This window comes from Paralichthys olivaceus, chromosome 11 (assembly GCF_024713975.1).
Source record: "Paralichthys olivaceus isolate ysfri-2021 chromosome 11, ASM2471397v2, whole genome shotgun sequence".
Taxonomy (NCBI): Eukaryota; Metazoa; Chordata; class Actinopteri; order Pleuronectiformes; family Paralichthyidae; genus Paralichthys; species Paralichthys olivaceus.
In genome coordinates, this window is record NC_091103.1 from 16,289,935 (window position 1) to 16,309,726 (window position 19,792).

Here is a 19,792-nt window from a genome sequence, read left to right on the forward strand (position 1 = left end):
CAAGGACATCACAGCCGGGGGAGATGAAGAAGGGGAACGGGGAAGGTGGGAGCGGAGGAATGAGAGCCGTGCACCATGAGTGAACAGAGTGGAGGGTAAAGATGGAGGAAACCCCACCGGGCGAGGGAGAAAAAGAGAGGATTCTTAGTCCCAGACACACTGGGCTTAATCTCTCGGGGATGCCCTGTATTTTTAAAATGCTGCCACCTGTAATAAAGACGTTATAAAATACTGATAGGCACCATATGGTTTAATTTTCCCACTGACAAAATGTGTTACCACCAGACTTTAGAAACAGATGAGAATTGCCATTTTTTGACCTATGTACTTGTTCTGTGTTTGACAGACCGAATCATTTCCACTACTGAACATAAAGAGCACATGACATGTTTGTTAGAATGCAAATCACAGTTTAAAGACGGTAAAATAAAAAAATTCTGCTAAAAATGCAAACTAATGATTTTTTTTTGCAATTTTGAAATCTTTTCCATGTTAAATCATCACATTTTAAGTTGATAAAAAAACTGTCTGCAAACTTTACCATCATTTTTTTGGTCACCTGGTGACCTAAGAAACAGTTACTCTCTTTTAGCTCAGTTTTTGGTCTCTACTTATTCCAGAGGTAAATATCAGGGGTTTTAATAGTGAAATGCTCGACTACATGTGTCTGTCTGGAGTATGGAGCCGAGCAAGAAGAGGTTTTTCACTGAATACATAACTCTGAGGTGTTGGGTGACAATATGTGAGCTGTGAGAGGGAAGAGGAACAGGAACGTTTCCGGCTGGACAGTTAAACAGTGCTCTGAAACTTGCTATAAAGGGGAGCTGTGGATTCAAGTGATTTCTTTTTATCTACGCTGCTGCCTGTCTCAGCCACAACTCCCTTGAAAAAGAGATTTGTAATCTCAACGAGACCTTCCAGGTTGAATAAAGGTTATATAAATTAAAAATATTCTCATCACTATGGGGCGACACGCTCCATGTTGTCCTCACATGATCAGATCATTATTTCTTATAAAAAAGTGATTATATCCACATGAAGTTGTATGAACAGTTATTACAGTGATTAACCAAAGATGTCATCATCAACTGAAATAGATGGTTTCAAGAAAAAGGACAAAATTAGACCTGAAATTAGAATTAGACCTAGTTGGAAAAAGAAAGAAAGTAAAAAAGACTTTACAGGGAGGTGTTAATTTCTGATCCCCCTTCTCTTTAAATGTAATGTGCTGGATCTTTCCCGCATTAATTTTCATTCTGACGTCAAATCGGACTCGTTCATTAATGTTTTAAAATGACGAGTTTTCATGTCGGCATTAAGAGGCTGGATATTGGACAAGTAAATGGACTGGGTTTGGTTTCTAAAATCTTTTACTGATGATTACACTGAGACATCTCTGTCAGTATCCATCTATGTTTAAGGTGTCTGTATTTCATAAATAGCAATCTCTCAGCCGGGGGAATTCTTGTCCTCTTTTTAAACAAGGACTAAATTTACCTCTGCTCAGAACACTGGACCGGCCATGTGAAAGAGACACAATCCCCTGGCCCATGTGGTATTGGAAAACAAGGTAGAGAGACAAACAGGTCCTTATGGGCTTTACTGGGCTTAAGACCTATCCGAATAATATCACTCCATCACTGGCAGGAGGGAGGGATTGAAAAAAGATCAGACAGAAATGAGAAGATGAGAAAGAGAAGGAGCGATTGAGAGGATGAGTCAGGCTCAGACATAAAAACAGGTATAGAATGTGGCGCGAAGGGAGACGTGAGGAGAGACCAAGATCATTCAAATCTCTCAGTGTGTGTGTGTGTGCGTGCGTGCGTGCGTGCGCGGTGCACCTCTGTTTCTGTGTATGTGACTAGACTGTCTGTTTTTGTGTCTCCGTGTGTCATTGTGTGTCATTGTTTGTGTGAGTAGTTGTCTGTCAGTGCAACCTGTGCATGTGAGTGTGTGTGTGCGCAGACGTACATGTATGTATGTCGGTGTGGTGGGGTTTGGGGTGGGGTGGGGTGGGGGGGCAGTGAGCAGGGGGAAGGAGAGACATGATATAAATAATAGCAGGGGGCTTTAATATGTATGAGGCATCCGGGCAGTGGTCCACAACACACTCTCAGCCCTCAGCCCTCACTGACTGATGGGAGAGGAGAGAGGGAGGTAGGGGGAGGAGGAGGGGGAGGGGGAGGGGTGGCGGGGGCTGCATACTAACCATTCCCAGATCAATTCTCTCCTCCCTCAATCCACCATCCTTCCTCCCTTCTCTTTACCCCATTTATCCCTTTCCTTTCTCCTCCCGGCCCCTATACCTTCACTTCTCCATCCTTTTCCATCTCTCCTCCCTCCGATTCTTCATCTTTCTTTTTCTCTGCCTTTGTCTCCCCCCTTCCAATCCTCCCTCCATCCATCCATCCACATAAACACCCCCTCCCCTACTTCTTCTGCTATGTGTTGTTCCCAGGTTTATCCCCGTGCTTCTGGTCCGGAGACCCGGTGAGAAGAAAAATGATACTTGCAGGCGCCAGGGGAGTGGGGCGGCGGGCTCTGCCCTTGGTCAAGGTGCCTGACCTGGGCTAAGTCGGCTAAGCAACCCCCCTGTCTGGGGAGCAGCCCAGGGTGTAAGCCAGGGGCAGAGGGGTCAGACTGTGGGGGGGGGGTTACAGGAGACGGCAGGGCAGGGGCGGTCCACAGGGGTGACATGCCCTCTAAACAAACCACCAGTTACACTTTTTGACTCAGAACATCATTTGTTTGTCTGTCCTTCCTCTCTCCCCCGGGTCCGCCCCCGCTCGCCGACAAAGCATACACAAGTGTTTTTGTCCTGCTCTCCATCCCACCTTTCCTTTCTCTCTCTCCTTATGTGTTTTTCTTTCTCATCATTTGTTTCCATCAGCACACTGTTCACTCCATCTCGTATATCCTCTAACTCACTCTTTCTGCCCTTTCTGGCTGTCTCTCATCATAAACTCCCTTCATCCCCGCCCACTCTCATCTTTTCGGGAAGGTAAACGTGGCATTGTGTGTTCAAGGTTTTGAACGTAATCTTTGATCATAAATAATTTCATTAGAATGCTGATGGCTTAGGCCCTGTTTGAGTAGATGTGATGGGTTAGGCCATCTGCTCAGCTGATAAGAACAGCTCTGTTTTATTAGCATCTCCACCAAAGCCTCAGCTGCCTTGTTTACCTAGGCAATCCCAAGGCGAATTTCATTCCTACTGCACATTTAAACTCTATTTACACACTTGCTCCTCTTTACCACTGTCTCTCTTTTCTCTCCCCCATTGCTCTCCGGTATTTTCTCGACCTCCCGTAATTGTCTGTCTGGTTCTCTTTATTTCTCTCTGTGCCGACCTTTTTGTTCTGTCTTCTGTTTTCCACAACTCCATCTTACTCTTTTGGCTGTTTGTCTTTTCAATATTTTTGTGTGTGTGCATTTTTCACGTGTCTTTGCAGAGTGCCTTAAGAACACTTTGTCCTTATCTTAGATACATATTAAGTCCATGTCAGTTTACAGAGTAACACTCACAAATTCACATGCCTGTACATTATTGGCTGCTGTATTGAATTATCCTCTCCATATTAGCTGTAATGTCAAACAGAATCCTGCACCTTCATTGTGGCAAAGAGCTGCTACAGATATAACATGTGGAGATTGCGAGGACTTCGATCAGGCCGCACTGACTGCTTGTGTTTCCTCCTACAAGTTTCCTATGCCAGTGGAAAACTTAACACCCCCTGACACCACCTGTTTGTGACCTCAAGTGGTTTAATGAATGCACCTTCCTGCAATGATGAAGAGGTGCACTCCAGGACCGTGTGACATCACTGTTGGGAGTTGATGCTGGCTTAAAACGTTTGACCAAAGAGGAAAAAATAACTTTGCTTCTGTGTTAAGTTACTCTTTTTTTGCAATGAGCAGACAGGTAACAAATTTAATGTATAACCGACTTAGAGTGGCTGGGACACCACAAGCCACTAGAACAGCGTCGGTGAGTCTTGACATTAATTCATCAAGTGTGTGGGACTCTACAGAACTACAGATAGTCCCTCATTTGATGCTTTCATGATGCAAAGGCCATAGGATTATGATTGACACCATTTTTATATTCAAACATCGTCAAGAATTGACATCCTGTTTCTCCACCATATCCATCAGCGACATATGGCACTCATCATAACATATGATATTGCACTGGTACCATCCATGATCAAAATGTAAAGTATCTATGGGGACTTCTGATCAAAATCTATTCTGTACAAAAATCCAACAAAAAATATAATGAGGCTTCAATTTAACTTCACTAGTTGGTTCTTTTCTGTGTCACGTCTTGGAAACAAACCAAACTGTTGTTGCAAGGAGGAATCACTCTGACACGCTTGGCAAGAAAGCACTGCCCATATTACAGTCTACACATACAGTACACAGTCGTTTCATTTTTTTTTACTCAAAATGAGTTGTGTATTTAGTTCCCCCGTCTCCTCTGGCAGGGGTGGGGAACCTCTCTGTCCTTCAGGCCTGTGAACACTCTGCGAGATAATTCATGAATATCCAAAAAAACAACAACTCATAATTAAAAAAAAATCTCATGACAGCTATTATTTTTTCCACAAGCAAAGTCTAATGAAGCCCTTCAGAGTGGTCACTTCTGGCTGTGTGCCTGTCAGGTCACGGTCAGGTTGAAGGAAACTTTCAAGATAAAAAAGCAGCTGCAAAATGTTGCACTTTATGTCGACGTGCCTGGTTTTGCAAGACGTGCTTGAAGTGATGAAACCTCCAGCATTATACAACTGGAACCATGCAGCTAACGTGACTGAGTTGTAAGAACAAATGCTGTTCGGTTGAGTTGATGCTCTTCATCGGAGCTTGTGCGCCCAACAAGCAGCTTTGACACGGCATGATGCAGGCAAGTTTTGTGGTGAGCTCATTGCCAAAAATTCGGAACACTGAATGTTGCTGCTGCAAAGCTAAAAGAACCAGATAGATTAAAATTATTTTTAAATGTCAAATTCTCTCACATTGCTGTCACTGAGCAGATAAATATGAAACTAGATATCAAAATAACACTGATGCACACCACAAGAAATCTCCAGCTTTTCTCTCTGGAGTGTGATCAAATAATAAACATACGAAATACCACCTAAACCTGCAGATTGTGATGTGAGGGAGGAATGAATGTCTTTGCAAAACACACGACTCGACCAAAAGTAAAAATATATTCGAGCTAGTTGTCCTGGCTTAAATCCGCCACGAGAGTCATTATCATCATCACTGCAAGAACAAACAACAGCAATTCCTTTGAATGTAAGACGTTAGTGTGATATACAGTATATTTTCCTCTACAGTGGAGGTAATGTTTTCCTGCCTGTCCATCAAGATGATCCCAAAACTACCAAACAGATTACTATGATGCATTATGTGTCGGGGAAGAAACCATTCAATTATGGTGCAGATTAATTTTTTTTTCTGCCACTTTCTTTAACATTGTGAGATCGTTTCCCAAGTAATGATTCACGGATCTTGATGAGAAAAAAGAGGCATATTTAGGTGAGTGTGTGAAATTTGGTGCAACTTGAATGCCCCTGTTAGGCCTTGGCGGAGAAAAAGGTTTCCTAACACTTTCTTACATTGTGATCATGTCAGGACAGAGCTACTAGAAATAAAGTATTATTATATTATTATTTATTACTTATTATGCATTACAGATGAAGGAATGTTTACAGTGACCATCTGCTTTTTTAATGTACATATGGCATGAGAGTATTATACTAAGGGAGTAAAAGTGTTAACACTTAGCCTTTGACGCTGCCAAGAGTCGACCCCCAATTACAGCAAATGTCCGTGTTTAAAAAATACTAAATTAGTTTTGTTATTGTAGCACTAACTTCTCTCGCTCATGCTGTACCGATTCTTCTTACTTGGAAACATTTCTCTCTTATCACACCTCTCCTCCTTTCCTCCCACTCTCTTTCTCTCCCCGGCTGTCTCTATCTATCTTCCCATCCCCCTTGGTGTTTTTCCCCCTCCCTACAATCAATGTGGCTTTTAAGATGCCTATCGATTTGTTCCCCCAGACAGGCCCAGTGCGCTGGGGCGACACTTTGATTGCTGGACCAGTAATTACTGTTATTATTTATGCATCTGGGCAAAATGGCAGGACTTAACATTCACAGTACAAGAGGCCACAGGCAATCAACAGAGGTGAGCACCTGGAGAGCGAGGGAGGGCGGCGGAGAGAGGCAGAGAGAGAGCGGCATCGGCCCCGGGAGAGTTGCACTCCAGAGATGAGCGCGAAGAGTGCAGTCAAAGATATTCACACACACAAACACACACGCACACACACTCGTGGGACGGGATATGAAAGCACAAGCAGAAGATAGGCACATGTGTGCAGATGCACTTGTATACAAAGGATTATTCTAGTGTGTGTGTGTGTGTGTGTGTGCAAGTGATGAGGCTGTCTTACCTGTGAGAGTCCCAGGTAGATAGAAACTGTCTCTGAGATGTAGAGGAACCGTCCCTCCTGACTGACCACGAACACAAAGCCATCCAGAGACTGTGTACATAAAACAAACACACGAACCACAACCATTGACAAACACACACACACACACACATCCATGCAAACACATAAAGGCAAACAGAAACAAGACAGACAAATTAGAGCAATTAGTGTGTATCGAACAAATTACAATGAGCTGGAGAACAAACAACCTGTCACCCCTCTGCCTCTCAATTCAAAGAAATGCATGCACACCACACACACACACTCACTCACTCACTCACACACACACTTACTCACTCACTCACTCACTCACTCCCACGCATGGAGCCAGGCATTGAGACATACACAAACATACATAAGCAAATAGAGCAAAGAGACATGAGAAACCGAGCTTATAGGCCAGAGCTGTTTCAATCAACGGGAATAAACTCAAGTCAAAGCTTTGGCCTGCATCTTTGCGCGCGCACGCACACACACACACAAACACAGACACACATGCTTGTAAACACACACCCAGACACCAGTATAGACACAGACAGAACAGGAGTCATCACAGTCTGTAGTGACTCTAATGAGAAGTGAAAGGTATACAGCCAGCCCATTAGAGAGGACTGCTTCAGAGAATAATATTAATCGTCATAACAAGCGTCCTGGAGTGAGCCGACACAGACTCTCTCACTCACACAGACGTACACACGCATACACACAGACCAGTTTGCTCTAGAAGAATGATTGCTATTTTGGCGGCCCAGTGCTTAAAGTGGCAGCGGTAATTTATGCAACTGACACATCCAGTATGCAAATGTGTGGCCTGGGTGCGGGGCGTCGTGTGTCGTGGCGAAGAGAAACCAGCCGCCTGAATGTCGGAGAACTAAAGTGCAATTATCAGGCTATTACGGCGGGAGGACGGCTGGGAGGGGAAGAATCATACAGTTTTTCTGGAGCGTTAATTTGATTTCTATCAGCGCTGTTCCCTAAGCCTACCCACCTCTTTAAAATGCCGGAGGAGAGCAGACATATGTAATGTTTCTTTGTTTTACCACAAACCCCTCTCACTTCTGAATTCTCAGCCGATATTCCCTCGTCTTTTTTTTGTGTCTCTAACTGTCTCCTTCCCATTTCCTACTTAATCCCTCCAACTTTTTTCTTTATCCCTCTCTCCTCTGACTGCCCCCATCCCCCCTCCCCCCCATCCCTCAGCCTGCTCCTGTTCTAAAGTACAATCTGCAGAGTTACCTTCTTCACACTTCCTCTCAGTCTTTGTCTCTACATCCCGCATTTCGTCATCCCTGCAGCCCTCCTGCCCCAGAATCCCCCCTCAGGCTCCATTCATCTGTCAGTGCAAAAGGGGAGGCATTCTTTGGCAGCCGACAATATCGTCCGAGCATCGGTGGTCTATGTGATGTGTGTGTGTGTGTGTGTGTGTGTGTGTGTGTGTGTGTGTGTGTGTGTCCATATGTGTGGAGTTTGTTTGGAAGTATAAGTCTCAGATTGAGGGAGGAAAACTGATGCAAGAAGTGATCACATCCAGAACTCGACAAATTGTAACACAACACGGTCACTTATAAGACAAATGTACTTCTGGCCCAGCTTCATAAACAGAAGTGTTTCTACGTCTCAAGCTACAAAAACCATTCCAAACTCACTGGACAATCTGATAAATGCAGATGTTTTCCCCACAAACACACACAAATGAATGAATTAGGTCAAAATACATAATATAAAGCACATGTATCACATGGTATCACTAATATTGATAAAAATAAAGAATGGTGTGGATGCTGAGGTCACTACCTGCAGGAGATGTGCCCCGAGGTGCTGCTCAAACATGTCAGTCGCCAGAGAATGGGACGATCGCCTGACTGCAGAGAAAGAGAAGAGAAACACACATCAGACACGAAAGGATGCAGGTCATCAACAGATTTTAACAGCAGACATTCTGACTTTTAATATCAGTAAAGGTGTTGGAATGGGTTCTGTTCTAATGAGGTGTCCCAGTGAGTTGGAAAAGGGAATTCAGCCATCATTCATTTTATTATTTAAATCTTATGTTTTCCTAAACTTTTTTTACACATGCACTGAGGTCCAGACATTTTCATGAAATTCCAAGGAGGGCCTGTATGTGAGGAAGCAAATGTCCGAGTCACTTGCTCCCTGACATTTTCTGGAACTTTCCCTGCCAGTCCCCCAGTAAATATGACCACAAGATATCCATGACAGATGCAAAATTTAAAAAAGAGAATACAAATATCTGCAAATGAAAAAGAGGTGTCATAAGAAAAAGATGCTGATGAGGATATCAACCCGGAAAAGACAATGAGATTCCAGAGTTTTTGGCCAGAGCCGGTGTTGATGTGCTGCAAACAAAAACACGTGATTTCCACAGCAGAATTTATCCGTTAGGTCCTGCCTCCTTCCTGCTCTGCCCAGACGCAACCCCATGCCTGAATTTTCCTGTCATGGTGAACGAATCTGACCCGGACAATCTCCTACTGCGTTCTTTATGTGTGAAAGACGAACTCCACAAAATGTTCAGATTCCATTTTCCAGGCATTTTCTGGAGTCCATGTCTGAATGTCAAAATATCTTCCATGTTCGAAATGTGACATTTACAAATTATGCGTTTTTAGGAACTTCAGGTCGTATCTGTCAAAGTAACACAGTTTGTAGAAGCCACTTATTCCCCCCTATGACTCTGTGAGTAAAAAGTAAAAATATCTTTGGCCTGGTTCAAATCCCCACTGTGGATTTTGTTGCTTGTTGTTCTCCATCTCTCTCTCCTCTGATTCTCTGCCATCTGTCAATTCTCAGCTCGCTAACAGAAGCATAAAATGCCACAAGAAATACCTGTTTGACTCATTTGTATACTTTCATTTATAATGGTATAAAATAAAGAAATTAAAATCACAGGATGGAAAGTCATGTGTTCTGTATGGTTGTAAACTTTATTTTATTTACTTTTATTTTTATTTTATTTACGATTTATAAAGTTCACAAAAAAAAGCTGTGTATTGAAACTTTGTGAACATTTACAGTGACTTGCAGGGATCTGTAAAGTTATTTTAATAAACTTGGACATTAACAAAACATTGTAAGATTATCCATTATACAGAATGATCTGTAAATAAGACTTGTAGTGGTTTGAAACAAAGCTGCGTCTCTGTGACATCTTTAAATCTGAATTTAACTGAAACGTGAAAGTTGAACCAATCATTGTCTGATAAACAGAAGAATCGACCAAAGCGGTTGTGTCTCTAAAACAACTGAGCATGAGGACGGGTGCCATGTGACACACACCGCTCACAATTGCCACTACACACGCAAACAAACACGCACACACTCATGGTGTCTGCATCACCACTCTTAATGCATCCCAAACACAAGCTATCAGAGCTGCTTCAGTGCCAAAGTGGTGCTGTTTACCAAGGCAATTACAATCCAAATAGAGTTGGAGGTGGTTAGAGGGTGGGGGGGGTGGGGGTGAAGATAGGTATGAGAGGAGCAGAGAGGGTACGTCTGGGGAAAATGAGAAAACACTAAGGAAGGCGAGAGTGATCACTTTCTCCAAAGCAAACGCGGGCATGCCAGGCTGCAGCAACGTGGAAGATTAATTTAGCAATCAGCCGTATTTACTGTTTTATGTCAAAAAGAGTATGTGATGGCGAGTGTGTGCACCTGCGAGTGTGTGATTGGAAAAGTGTGCACCATATGTGAGCACTAATCTCACTCCAACAGGGCTGCAGCTAAATACAATGTCCTCGCTCCGGCAGAGACAAACTCTGTGTACGTGTATAAACAGAGTGTGTGCGTGTGTGGTTGCACAATAATATATGAACGTGTACGCGTGTGTGAGTCTGCGTGCGTGACTTAGAGGATCCTCGGATATCTGTAAGTGTGTGTGTTGCTGCAAGGCTGAGGGAAATCAATACACGTTATGACAGGAAAATGAAAGCGCTGCTCTGGGTTACAACTGAACACAGAGGGAGGGTTGGAACACGCACGCATGCACGCAGACACACACACACAGTCCAGCTGCCTGCCTGTGATGTGGGTTTGGTGAATATAAGAGGGAGGCATTCCATTAGAGCAACACACACACACACACACACACACACACACACTTTAGGAATACACACAGCAATGAATTCTCATGTACAGACTACACAGCTGCAACATGCCCCACGATTTAACAACACAAATACCCTCACTCTCACACACACACAACCTCTCTCGCTCTCTCTCTCTCACACACACAAACGCAAACACACATAAATACAGAGTTGCCGGACAAAGCCACAGTGGCATTGTGAGATTGGGGTCCCCCTGTGTGACAGAGTGTGAATATAAATAAGGCAAGTCCATTCAGGGCTATGAAAGGGGGTCTGGTGCTGGGACCCTTCAGCCTAGCCAGTCTCTGCCTGGAGGGGGATGGGGAGCCCATCTTGCTCCCTGCCTGCCTGTCAGGGTCCCTCATAGGGTTGGGATGGAGCTGCATCACTGGGGAGTCTGGAGGAAACAACCCCCATCATGATGATATGAGAATGAATGAAAGTATACACACATCCACATGCGCACACATCGCAAAACTGATGTTAGTTTGGGAATGCTGCAAGAATGAAAAGCAACACATGGAGGGAGCGTGTGTGTGTGTTCTGGGTTCCATGCTGCAGATCCCTGGAGGAGTGAAGGTGATGGTGGGTGATCAGTAGTGCTGAGTAGTGTCAGTGGGGCGAAGGATGTGACATGAGGCCAGGAGGGCTGATGGATGAGTCTGCGCGCGCACACACATATACACACACACTCTCACACACACACCACACACAAGCACAAATACACAGAGGACCATTTCTTAAAGACTGCCAGGGTACAACAGGGCGGCCAGGAAACCAAAACACTGGTGTGTGTCTGTGCACATGCACAACTTGTGCACATGTGAAGAAAGAGAGTCTCATGGCGTTGTTGGTATCTCACCCTAAGAACAGAGATCCTTCTGTGATGGAGCTTTGAACCCCTACCTTTATGTGTGTGGACATTGCATGATTTTGTTCTTATCTTCTGTAGAATAGTACCTAATTATAAATTAATTAAATGAGTGAAAATAAATCATTGATAATCATTTCCATAGTTTTACCCTTTGTTCCTGTTAGAGATAATAACGTCTTGACTGCAGCATCATTGAAACAACAATGTCAGTCAGGACCAGAGAGAGTATTAATAAGATTTAACAGAAGTTGACAAACTGACAGCGAAGCCAGATTATCTAAATGTTTTTGGACTTAAAACAGCAAACAATTGTATCCATGATGTTGGTTTTAATCCCTCATCTGACAGAATAAAAACATATTCTTAATTGTTTTAAGTTTTAGTCACAATTCCTATGCAAAAGCATATTGTAAATTAAGTGCTGCGTTATCATCAATCTCAACAGAAAAGGTCAAATGTACAGTATCTGTGTTTAAATTCAACATTATGAATACATTTCATCATTGTTTTCTCTCATGTTTAGCCATTATCAGTTTCCTACTAAGCAGATATTTTGACAAACTTCTTTGCAGAATAACACAACCAACAGTGTAACGGTGTGAAAATGGTGAAATGAGTCTTTGGGATTTCCTACATACATGTACATTTCTGTGCACATGTATGATAAAACACTTTGCCCATTCATAAAAACATTGCTACATAGCACTACTAGTGATGAAAAACTCTTCAGAATACCTTTGATTTGAGGTTAACAATTGTAAAACAGAGGATATTGGAGGTGGGGGAGATCTTTTTCAGCAGCAGCACATATTAGCCTCTTAATTGTTACTTGTACAAATCTAATGTGCCAGTACTGGAGACTGCTGCTCTGGCAAAACAGGATTATTATCAATGATTTACCTGAACATAAAGTGGATTATATAGTCTGGATTGTTTACAACCTGTCTGATTTTCTGATGACTTATTCCCTGTCGCTTCCATATTCAAAAATCTTCACTGAGTACAGGATCATAAAAACAGTGGAGAAGACCGAGAAATAAATTGGAATAAATTGGAATTATCCTTTAAAATGGCTGAAGTGAATATGCATTCGCCCTTTGCCCTCTTGCGTCTGTGCACAGGCATGTGCTGTGTACAGACCTAGATGAAGACCTGTGTGTGCACATGAGTACTTGGATTGCTCCTTTCTGTCACACTCCCGTTTCATTAGCTTCCCAAGAGTTTGCTGCTGTGAGGTTTAATTTCATTGAGGGAATAGGAGACAGAATGGGACGGGGCGCGATCGGACACGTTAATTATAGTCTGACTCGCAGGTCAATTCCCCGGGTTTCCCCTGCACTCCACCAGAAGAAAAGATAGAAATTTCATTTGAATGATTTTCATTATACCTCTGTCTAATACATAATTTAGTCCCACTTAAGTCCATGAGGAATGGCCGCACATACATGAACATACCCGAATATTCCCAACCTTCATGCAGACACACACTCACACACACACAATCTTCCTTTCCTCCCCCACAGTGTCAACCTTTTTAACCAGGTTAAGATGTTGCCATGGGAACCAAACAGATAACAGACGCAGTGAACCCCTTTCTCTCTCTCAGGGTCCCCGTCTCTATTGCTGTGTCTTAATTTGCATACGTCCATCCTCACACGTGGCATTTTGAGTGTATATGTAAGTGCGTTTACACATGGATGGTGCAGTCAAAACGGTCAAAAAGTAGAGTATGAAACAACGATCGCATCTCTAAATGTAAACAGCTTTGACTTCGTAGCGGAATGGGAGGGACCACGACCCTCTATCAATAGCGGACGAGAAAAGGGGGACATGTCATCAGGCCAGACGTTGGTGTAATCTCCACATCACAAAAAAGAAGGGGCACACACAAGAAATCTAAACGGCAGTATTTCTTTGGCGGGAACCAACTAAGTCGACACGTTGCCATCGCCATTTTCGGTTAGTGTGTAACAACTGTGAGACTGAGACTCAGCGCCTCTCTCTGTCCTCTTATTCGTCAAGTTAGGCTCCGTCATAGTCTCAGGACAGCCGCCGCATCACCTGCCAACTTGTTTACTACTGTCCACATGTGACGTCTCAGCTGTTCAACAGTCACAGAGAGAGAGTGACCCTAATCGCAGCGTCCTTCTTTGGCACAATTATCTTCTCGCGCTGACATCTATCCCTCCCCCCTTTCCCTTCCATCCCTCCTCCATCTCCCTCTGTCTCCCCTCCATCGCTCCCACACTACTTTTGCGGTCGAACATAATTTGAGTGCAATTAACTTCCCTTAAAAGCCCCGGCCGCTTTAAACGCTGCGAATTAAAGGGGAGGCAGACGCAGGGAGAGCTAGAGGGAGGTGGGGGAGACAGGAGGGAGGTGGCAATGAAAGAAAGAAGAAGAGGGAGAGATAGAGTGAGAGCGAGTGAAGGCAGAATGAAAGTCAATGTCAGTGCTGTGGAGGAGAGAGGTGTGTTTGACCTCACTAACACAGACAGTAAAACACTTCAGCTGGCCCTGTTGCTGGCAGTGACTTGTCATTGTACTGTACCTCATAGAAGACTGAGGGGTCTCCAGCTGCTCGACTGCACCTGCTAAAGGCTCAGTCACTGCACATTGTGGAGGTAGAATTCAAGCAACCCAAAAATATTTTGTTTTGAAATGTTTTCTTTTATAATAACACGGAACAGCTCGATTGAAAATTTCACAAACTGTAGAAATGTGAAGTTTACACTGTGGATAAATATGATAACTAAAGCTTGTTTAGTTCCAGTATGATAACAATATACTCAGAGTTAGACATTGTATAAGTATGGTGTATTATTGAATATAATTGATAATTATAATTATAAGTAGTCCATCACAGAACGATATAAAATCCTCTCTGTATCTTGCCTCAAGTTCAAGCGTCAGATGATTAAACCAGTTTTAAAGAGCAACAAAGGCTGGACATTTTTTCAACTTCCTGCAGGGATGTAGATGAGTACATGTTAGTACCATAGACTGTCTATATAGATGGATGACTCATCTCCACTTCCTACCACTATCCACAATATTTCTGTGAACTAGTGATCGGGGACGGAGCCACGGATACAAATTCCCAACAATACACCTGCCTGACCAATCGACAGTCTCAGCTGTCAATCATGTCATTTCAACTTGTTTTTATAGCATCAAATAACTAATTGAAACCAAACTCAGTGGAAAAATGAACACACAACATCAGTAATATAAGAGGTACAGAGCACTGCTGAATAGCAGTGACGAGAAAGCAGCGAAATCCCTTTTATCTCTGTGTAAAGTTACTCTTATATAAAAAATATAAATATATATATTATAAAAAATGTATTTTATTAAATAAATGTACTGAAATCCAGACCACATGCCTGCATGTTACTCTGTACATTTTTCTTGCCAGACCCCTACTAAAAAACTGTGGAATTAATACATTATGTCCTGCCTCCTGCATGCTCTACCTGAATGTTCCATAAATGTTTCTGTTCTTGCGAATGTGTCCGACCTGCTGGATTTGTCGTGTGAATGGCAAACTCCGGAAAATGTTTAGACCCGATTTTAAAGACATTTTCAAGAATTCATGTCTGAAAATATAACTTTTGTTGTGTTCTAATGTCCAGTGAAGGATTATTTACAACATTGCACTTGCTCGCTCCAAATTATAGCTTAGTAAATCTGGCTAAACTGTGATTGTTACCCTGTCAGACTGTCAGTAATCACTGTGGCAACTACAATGTTCTCACAACCCGTAGAAGTGAGAGCCAAAGATTCAAAATTACAGATTTGGTCAAAATATAACAAAATGGGAGTGAATAGAAAAAAAACTGTCCCTCAAAGCAAAATGTACTCAATATACTGAGGTTTTGAAATATAAATGATTTCAAATAAAAGAGTTCAGTCCCTGAATGCACTGTGCAAATAGGCGCGCGAGCACACACACACCAAATGGGAATGACCATCGTGGGTCATTTTACTTTTCCTTCTTTTAGTCTTTCCTTTTCGTCCTTCCATAATCTGTCTCTCTCTCCTCCTACTTCTTTCCCCCCTCTCCTACTTTCTCAATCTCTCTCTCTCTCTCTCTCTCTCTCTCTTTCTCTCTGTGAAGGTCATGCAATTGATTTTCCTCTGTCTATTCATTTTTCAAGACTGGCTTTGAAACGTGGGAAGCAGACAAAAGCCACACCGGCCCCTCCCCTACGCTCCATCCCTCTCCTCCACCCTCCACCTTCCTTCCCCTCTCTCTGCTGTCCCTCGCTCATCCAAAAAACCCTTGGACCAGAGGGAGTGTGGAGGAATGTAACCTCCCCCCACCCTCCTCCATCCACGCTCCTCTCCTTCCTCCCCTCTTTTTCTTCCTTTATTCCTTCTACATTAGTCCCTTCCCCTCCTCTCCATCCTCCTCTCCCTTTCAGCTGGATCTCTGACCACATTCCACTAACGGAATTAAAGTCATGCATCACACTTAAAACCCTGCCAATGCATTGTGGGTAGACTTGTTCAAACTGATGTCCAAATTAGCATCGCATTTTCAGCCTCGGCCCCGCTGCGACTGTGTGACCTGCTTGTAAAAATCTCCAAACATTTAATAAAATACGCACACATCAGATCCCGACCTCGGCGAGGAAATGCTGAAGATAATTTAGACTGTAACACCGTCCACACCTGGCACGTGCTGCGATTCATTGTGTTCGTCTAATGCCTCACAATTTTCCGTGACCTTCGCGGCAGCAGAGTTCTATATATTTACAGTTATGGTCCACAGTGCTTCTCATTTTACTGTGAGCAGCGTACCTCGCATTCGTCTTTTTACCCCACTTCCAGTTCATTCACAGGACAGCAGCACACCTACTTCCCTACAGAACAGGTATTTTCCATCAAGACCAAGGAAAAGACTGGAACACCGAAGCAAAACAATTCACAATGCGCAGAAGGCAGTCAAGGCCGCGGCCGTGTGTGAGCACGCTGCTGTATGTACAGTATATCACTGAGACATTTAGATTGTCCAGCGATGCATGGTGAAAACATTTCTGAGGACCAACAAGAGTATGTGACATCGAACAATGAAAACTATCAAAAAGTAGAACTGGCAGATTCATGAGATGCAGTGTCTCACATCACTTACTATGTACAGTATTTACTTACAGTATGAACTTGTAGAGTGCTAATTGTCATACGGTCCTTATAAAAATGACATCAAAATTGTGACTCCAGAGCTGCAGGATCCAGGTCTGTCATTAATCTGCTATTAATATTATTGTAATTGATATTATTATGATTGCGCTATTATTTACTATCAACATCAAGATTATCATTACAGGTGCTGCTATCATTAATAACATCATTACATCTATAAGTATCACAGTATTATATTGATTTCATAAAAACAACCTGTCTGCCTTAAATATGACGGTTAACCAACACTTCCTGGTCTCTCTCTTCTCTCTGCCTCTCTCTCTTCGCTCCCCACTTTCCCCTCGCCTCTCCTCTCACCTCCACCAGTCAAGGGAGATGGACTCCCATACAAAAGTAGTGTACAACCGATGGTCACTAAATGAGCAATATATACCATAATGCATTGCACTCTGGGCGGAGAAACTAAAGGCGGCAGGAACAGCCCGACCTGTCACACAAATGTATTTAAAACACAAACTGAGGCAAACAAGTTTTCTTCTACATTTAAAAATGCTCATTCAACATGTTTTTTACCGAAAAGTATTAAAACTAAATAAATTGATTGTGGGATTTTCCACTGACCAACGTTGTTGTTGTATGTCATGATCCTGCGACAATGACGTGATAATTGGCGCAGGGAAATTGCGCCAAGTAGTGTAGGAAAGCAATTTTTTATTTTGCTGGTGAGCTCACTATATAGTCCTCTACATAGAAGTCACTCTATAGTGAAGTAAGGGTTAGGGAATGAGTGAGTGATTTCGGACACAGCCCAGTTCTGCTCGAGGTTAAGAGTCATTTTCTCTCCACAGTCACAGATTCTCTATAATATTGTAAGGTCTCTACCTTACTATGTACAGTGCCTTCAGATTATATAAATAAAATTTAATTGAAAAATAGTAATGGCTGAATTCCATTTAGCTTAAGTATCTTCAGACTCTTCCTGTTAATTGTGGCACCGGTCTCAACAACAATCCACACAAACATCAGTATGTTTTAACTTTTTCTGGATGAACTATATTTTTGCCCTTCACAAGTATGAATACACTTATGCCCAAACCCTGCTTACATTAATATTCAGCTATTCAGCACAGAACCGGGAGACGACTTCAATGTAGCCATTCTTTGATCATAGCTTTGCTCATTTTGAGACTATTTAGGCAGAACTGGTAGATGGAATCTTGTGTGAGGACACTTTAAAACACTAATGCATGAAAAGGCTTGGCATAAAAAGAAAGAAAAACAATGGTCAGAATAGCACCAGATGAGGTGTAAATATTCTTTAGAGTCACTGTGAGTTCAGCTCAAAAACAATTAAACCTACATTTCCCACAATGCAATACCAAAACCACATGTTTTCATTAGAGAATGTCTGGTAAATACCTCCACTTACAAACTCAAGCCCAGTAGCCCAGTTTCCAAACCCAGTAAATGTTGTTACATACAGAGCGGATTTCCATGAAACTTGGTTGAAGGATTGGACACGGGTCAAGAAAGAACCCATTAAACTTTGGTGCAGATCCAGACAATGTTAACTTTTTTTAAATCATATTTTTACAATGTTAGATGTTTTTTGACATTTCCACCAATTTTCAATTCATGGGTGAAAAGGGAATCAGGCAAAATAAAGGGTGTGTGTCTATGAGTGTGTGTGTGTGTGTGTGTGTGAACAATTTGGCGGAACTATGCTCTCTAAATCGCAAATCACACACTTTACACACACAAACATGCATTTTACATTTGCTTACACTCGAATTAGGAAAGAACGGCCATGGAAACACACACACACACACACACACACACACACACACACACACACACAAACACACACCTCTAATGGTACTGTAGCTGCATCATTTCCCCTCAGTAATAGTAGCAATTAGACAGGCTGTATAATTACACTGTCCTCGTTATATAGTTAATTTCTGTAATTACAAATCACACCAATAGTTTCCTCCCTCTTTCTATATCATCTCTTTCACACACTCACACTCACACACACACACACACAAACACACAAGGCCTATGGAAAATCTTTGTATGATTCTGTGCACATGTATGTTTACAGGTTTGTGCAGCACGCTCACATACACAGCAGCCGTAATTGCGGTTGCTAATAGAGGAGCAGATAATTGTCCTGGTCTGAACTGAATATTTTGTGGCGTGGGGCGTCTCTGTGGGCGGGAGTAAGTGGGTAGATCAGACTGCTGAGGATTGCTTTTGACTGAAAGAGAGATGCGAGTTGAAACGTGTTTTGAAACGCGGTTTGTGTCCATTGGCAACACACATCAGCATATTTATCTCTGCTGTGTAATTTTCTTATAGGCCCGAGCTGCAGGAATCATCAGCGGAGAAATGATCCATCACAGCCATGTTTAATTTAAGTCTGCATACTTGCACACTCCAGTTGTTTGTTTTATTTCAGTTGTTCACAAATTTAAACTCAATAGACTATGTTCAAGACAACTCGATGAAAGGTTTAAACAATTACATATACATCCAACCCGGACTGTAGCCAAGATTCTGAAAATATTATGCTCATGAGTCTCATCCACATAAGTTTGAACAGACAGCAGCTAAAGGCCCAAAATGTTTTCATTACTGGGATTGTCATGTAAATTTAATTCAAATAAATGCTGTTTGCAGACCTCTCCATGTTGCCAAGAATGAAAAAGTGGTGAGAAAAGTGCAGAATGGTTCTTTTCATGGACTTAAATCAATCAAATGTAAATATATTAAAGTCTAAAGTCAACTGCACTCAACCCATAGTATAAATGAAAAGTGTCAACCCCTCAGTTTACTTACATCCTCAGACAAAGTGCAGGGACATGAGTATCAATGTCATTGTTTCAACCAATTGTGTTCAGAGACGTGGCAGAACAATTTATAGATGTTCCTTAATTCATAAAGTCAATGGAAAGATGCAAATTCACTGACTGACTCAAAGACAAATCCACATAAGCTGACAATGTTTCAACTTGAGGGAGAACGTTGCACGAATCACAATTCTTTTTATGAATTTGCTTTATAAACAAACAGAGACGAGAGCAGAAAAGAGAAAGAGACAGTGTTTTAAAAGCAGTCTGATGTTGAGCTGAACACAAAAACACAGACACGCACCCA

The 19,792-nt window shown here is 42.4% G+C and overlaps 1 protein-coding gene across 1 annotated transcript in view; it reads right to left on the reverse strand.

The window, feature by feature from the left end:
- npas1 (neuronal PAS domain protein 1) overlaps window positions 1–19,792 on the reverse strand; it is a 64,586-nt gene that overhangs the window by 7,701 nt on the left and 37,093 nt on the right. Inside the window, exons 6-7 of the mRNA XM_069534486.1 lie at window positions 8,297–8,364; window positions 6,464–6,553 (exon numbers count right to left, since the gene is read on the reverse strand). Coding sequence (XP_069390587.1) covers window positions 6,464–6,553; window positions 8,297–8,364 — 158 coding nt within the window. The remainder of the gene's footprint in view (window positions 1–6,463; window positions 6,554–8,296; window positions 8,365–19,792) is intronic.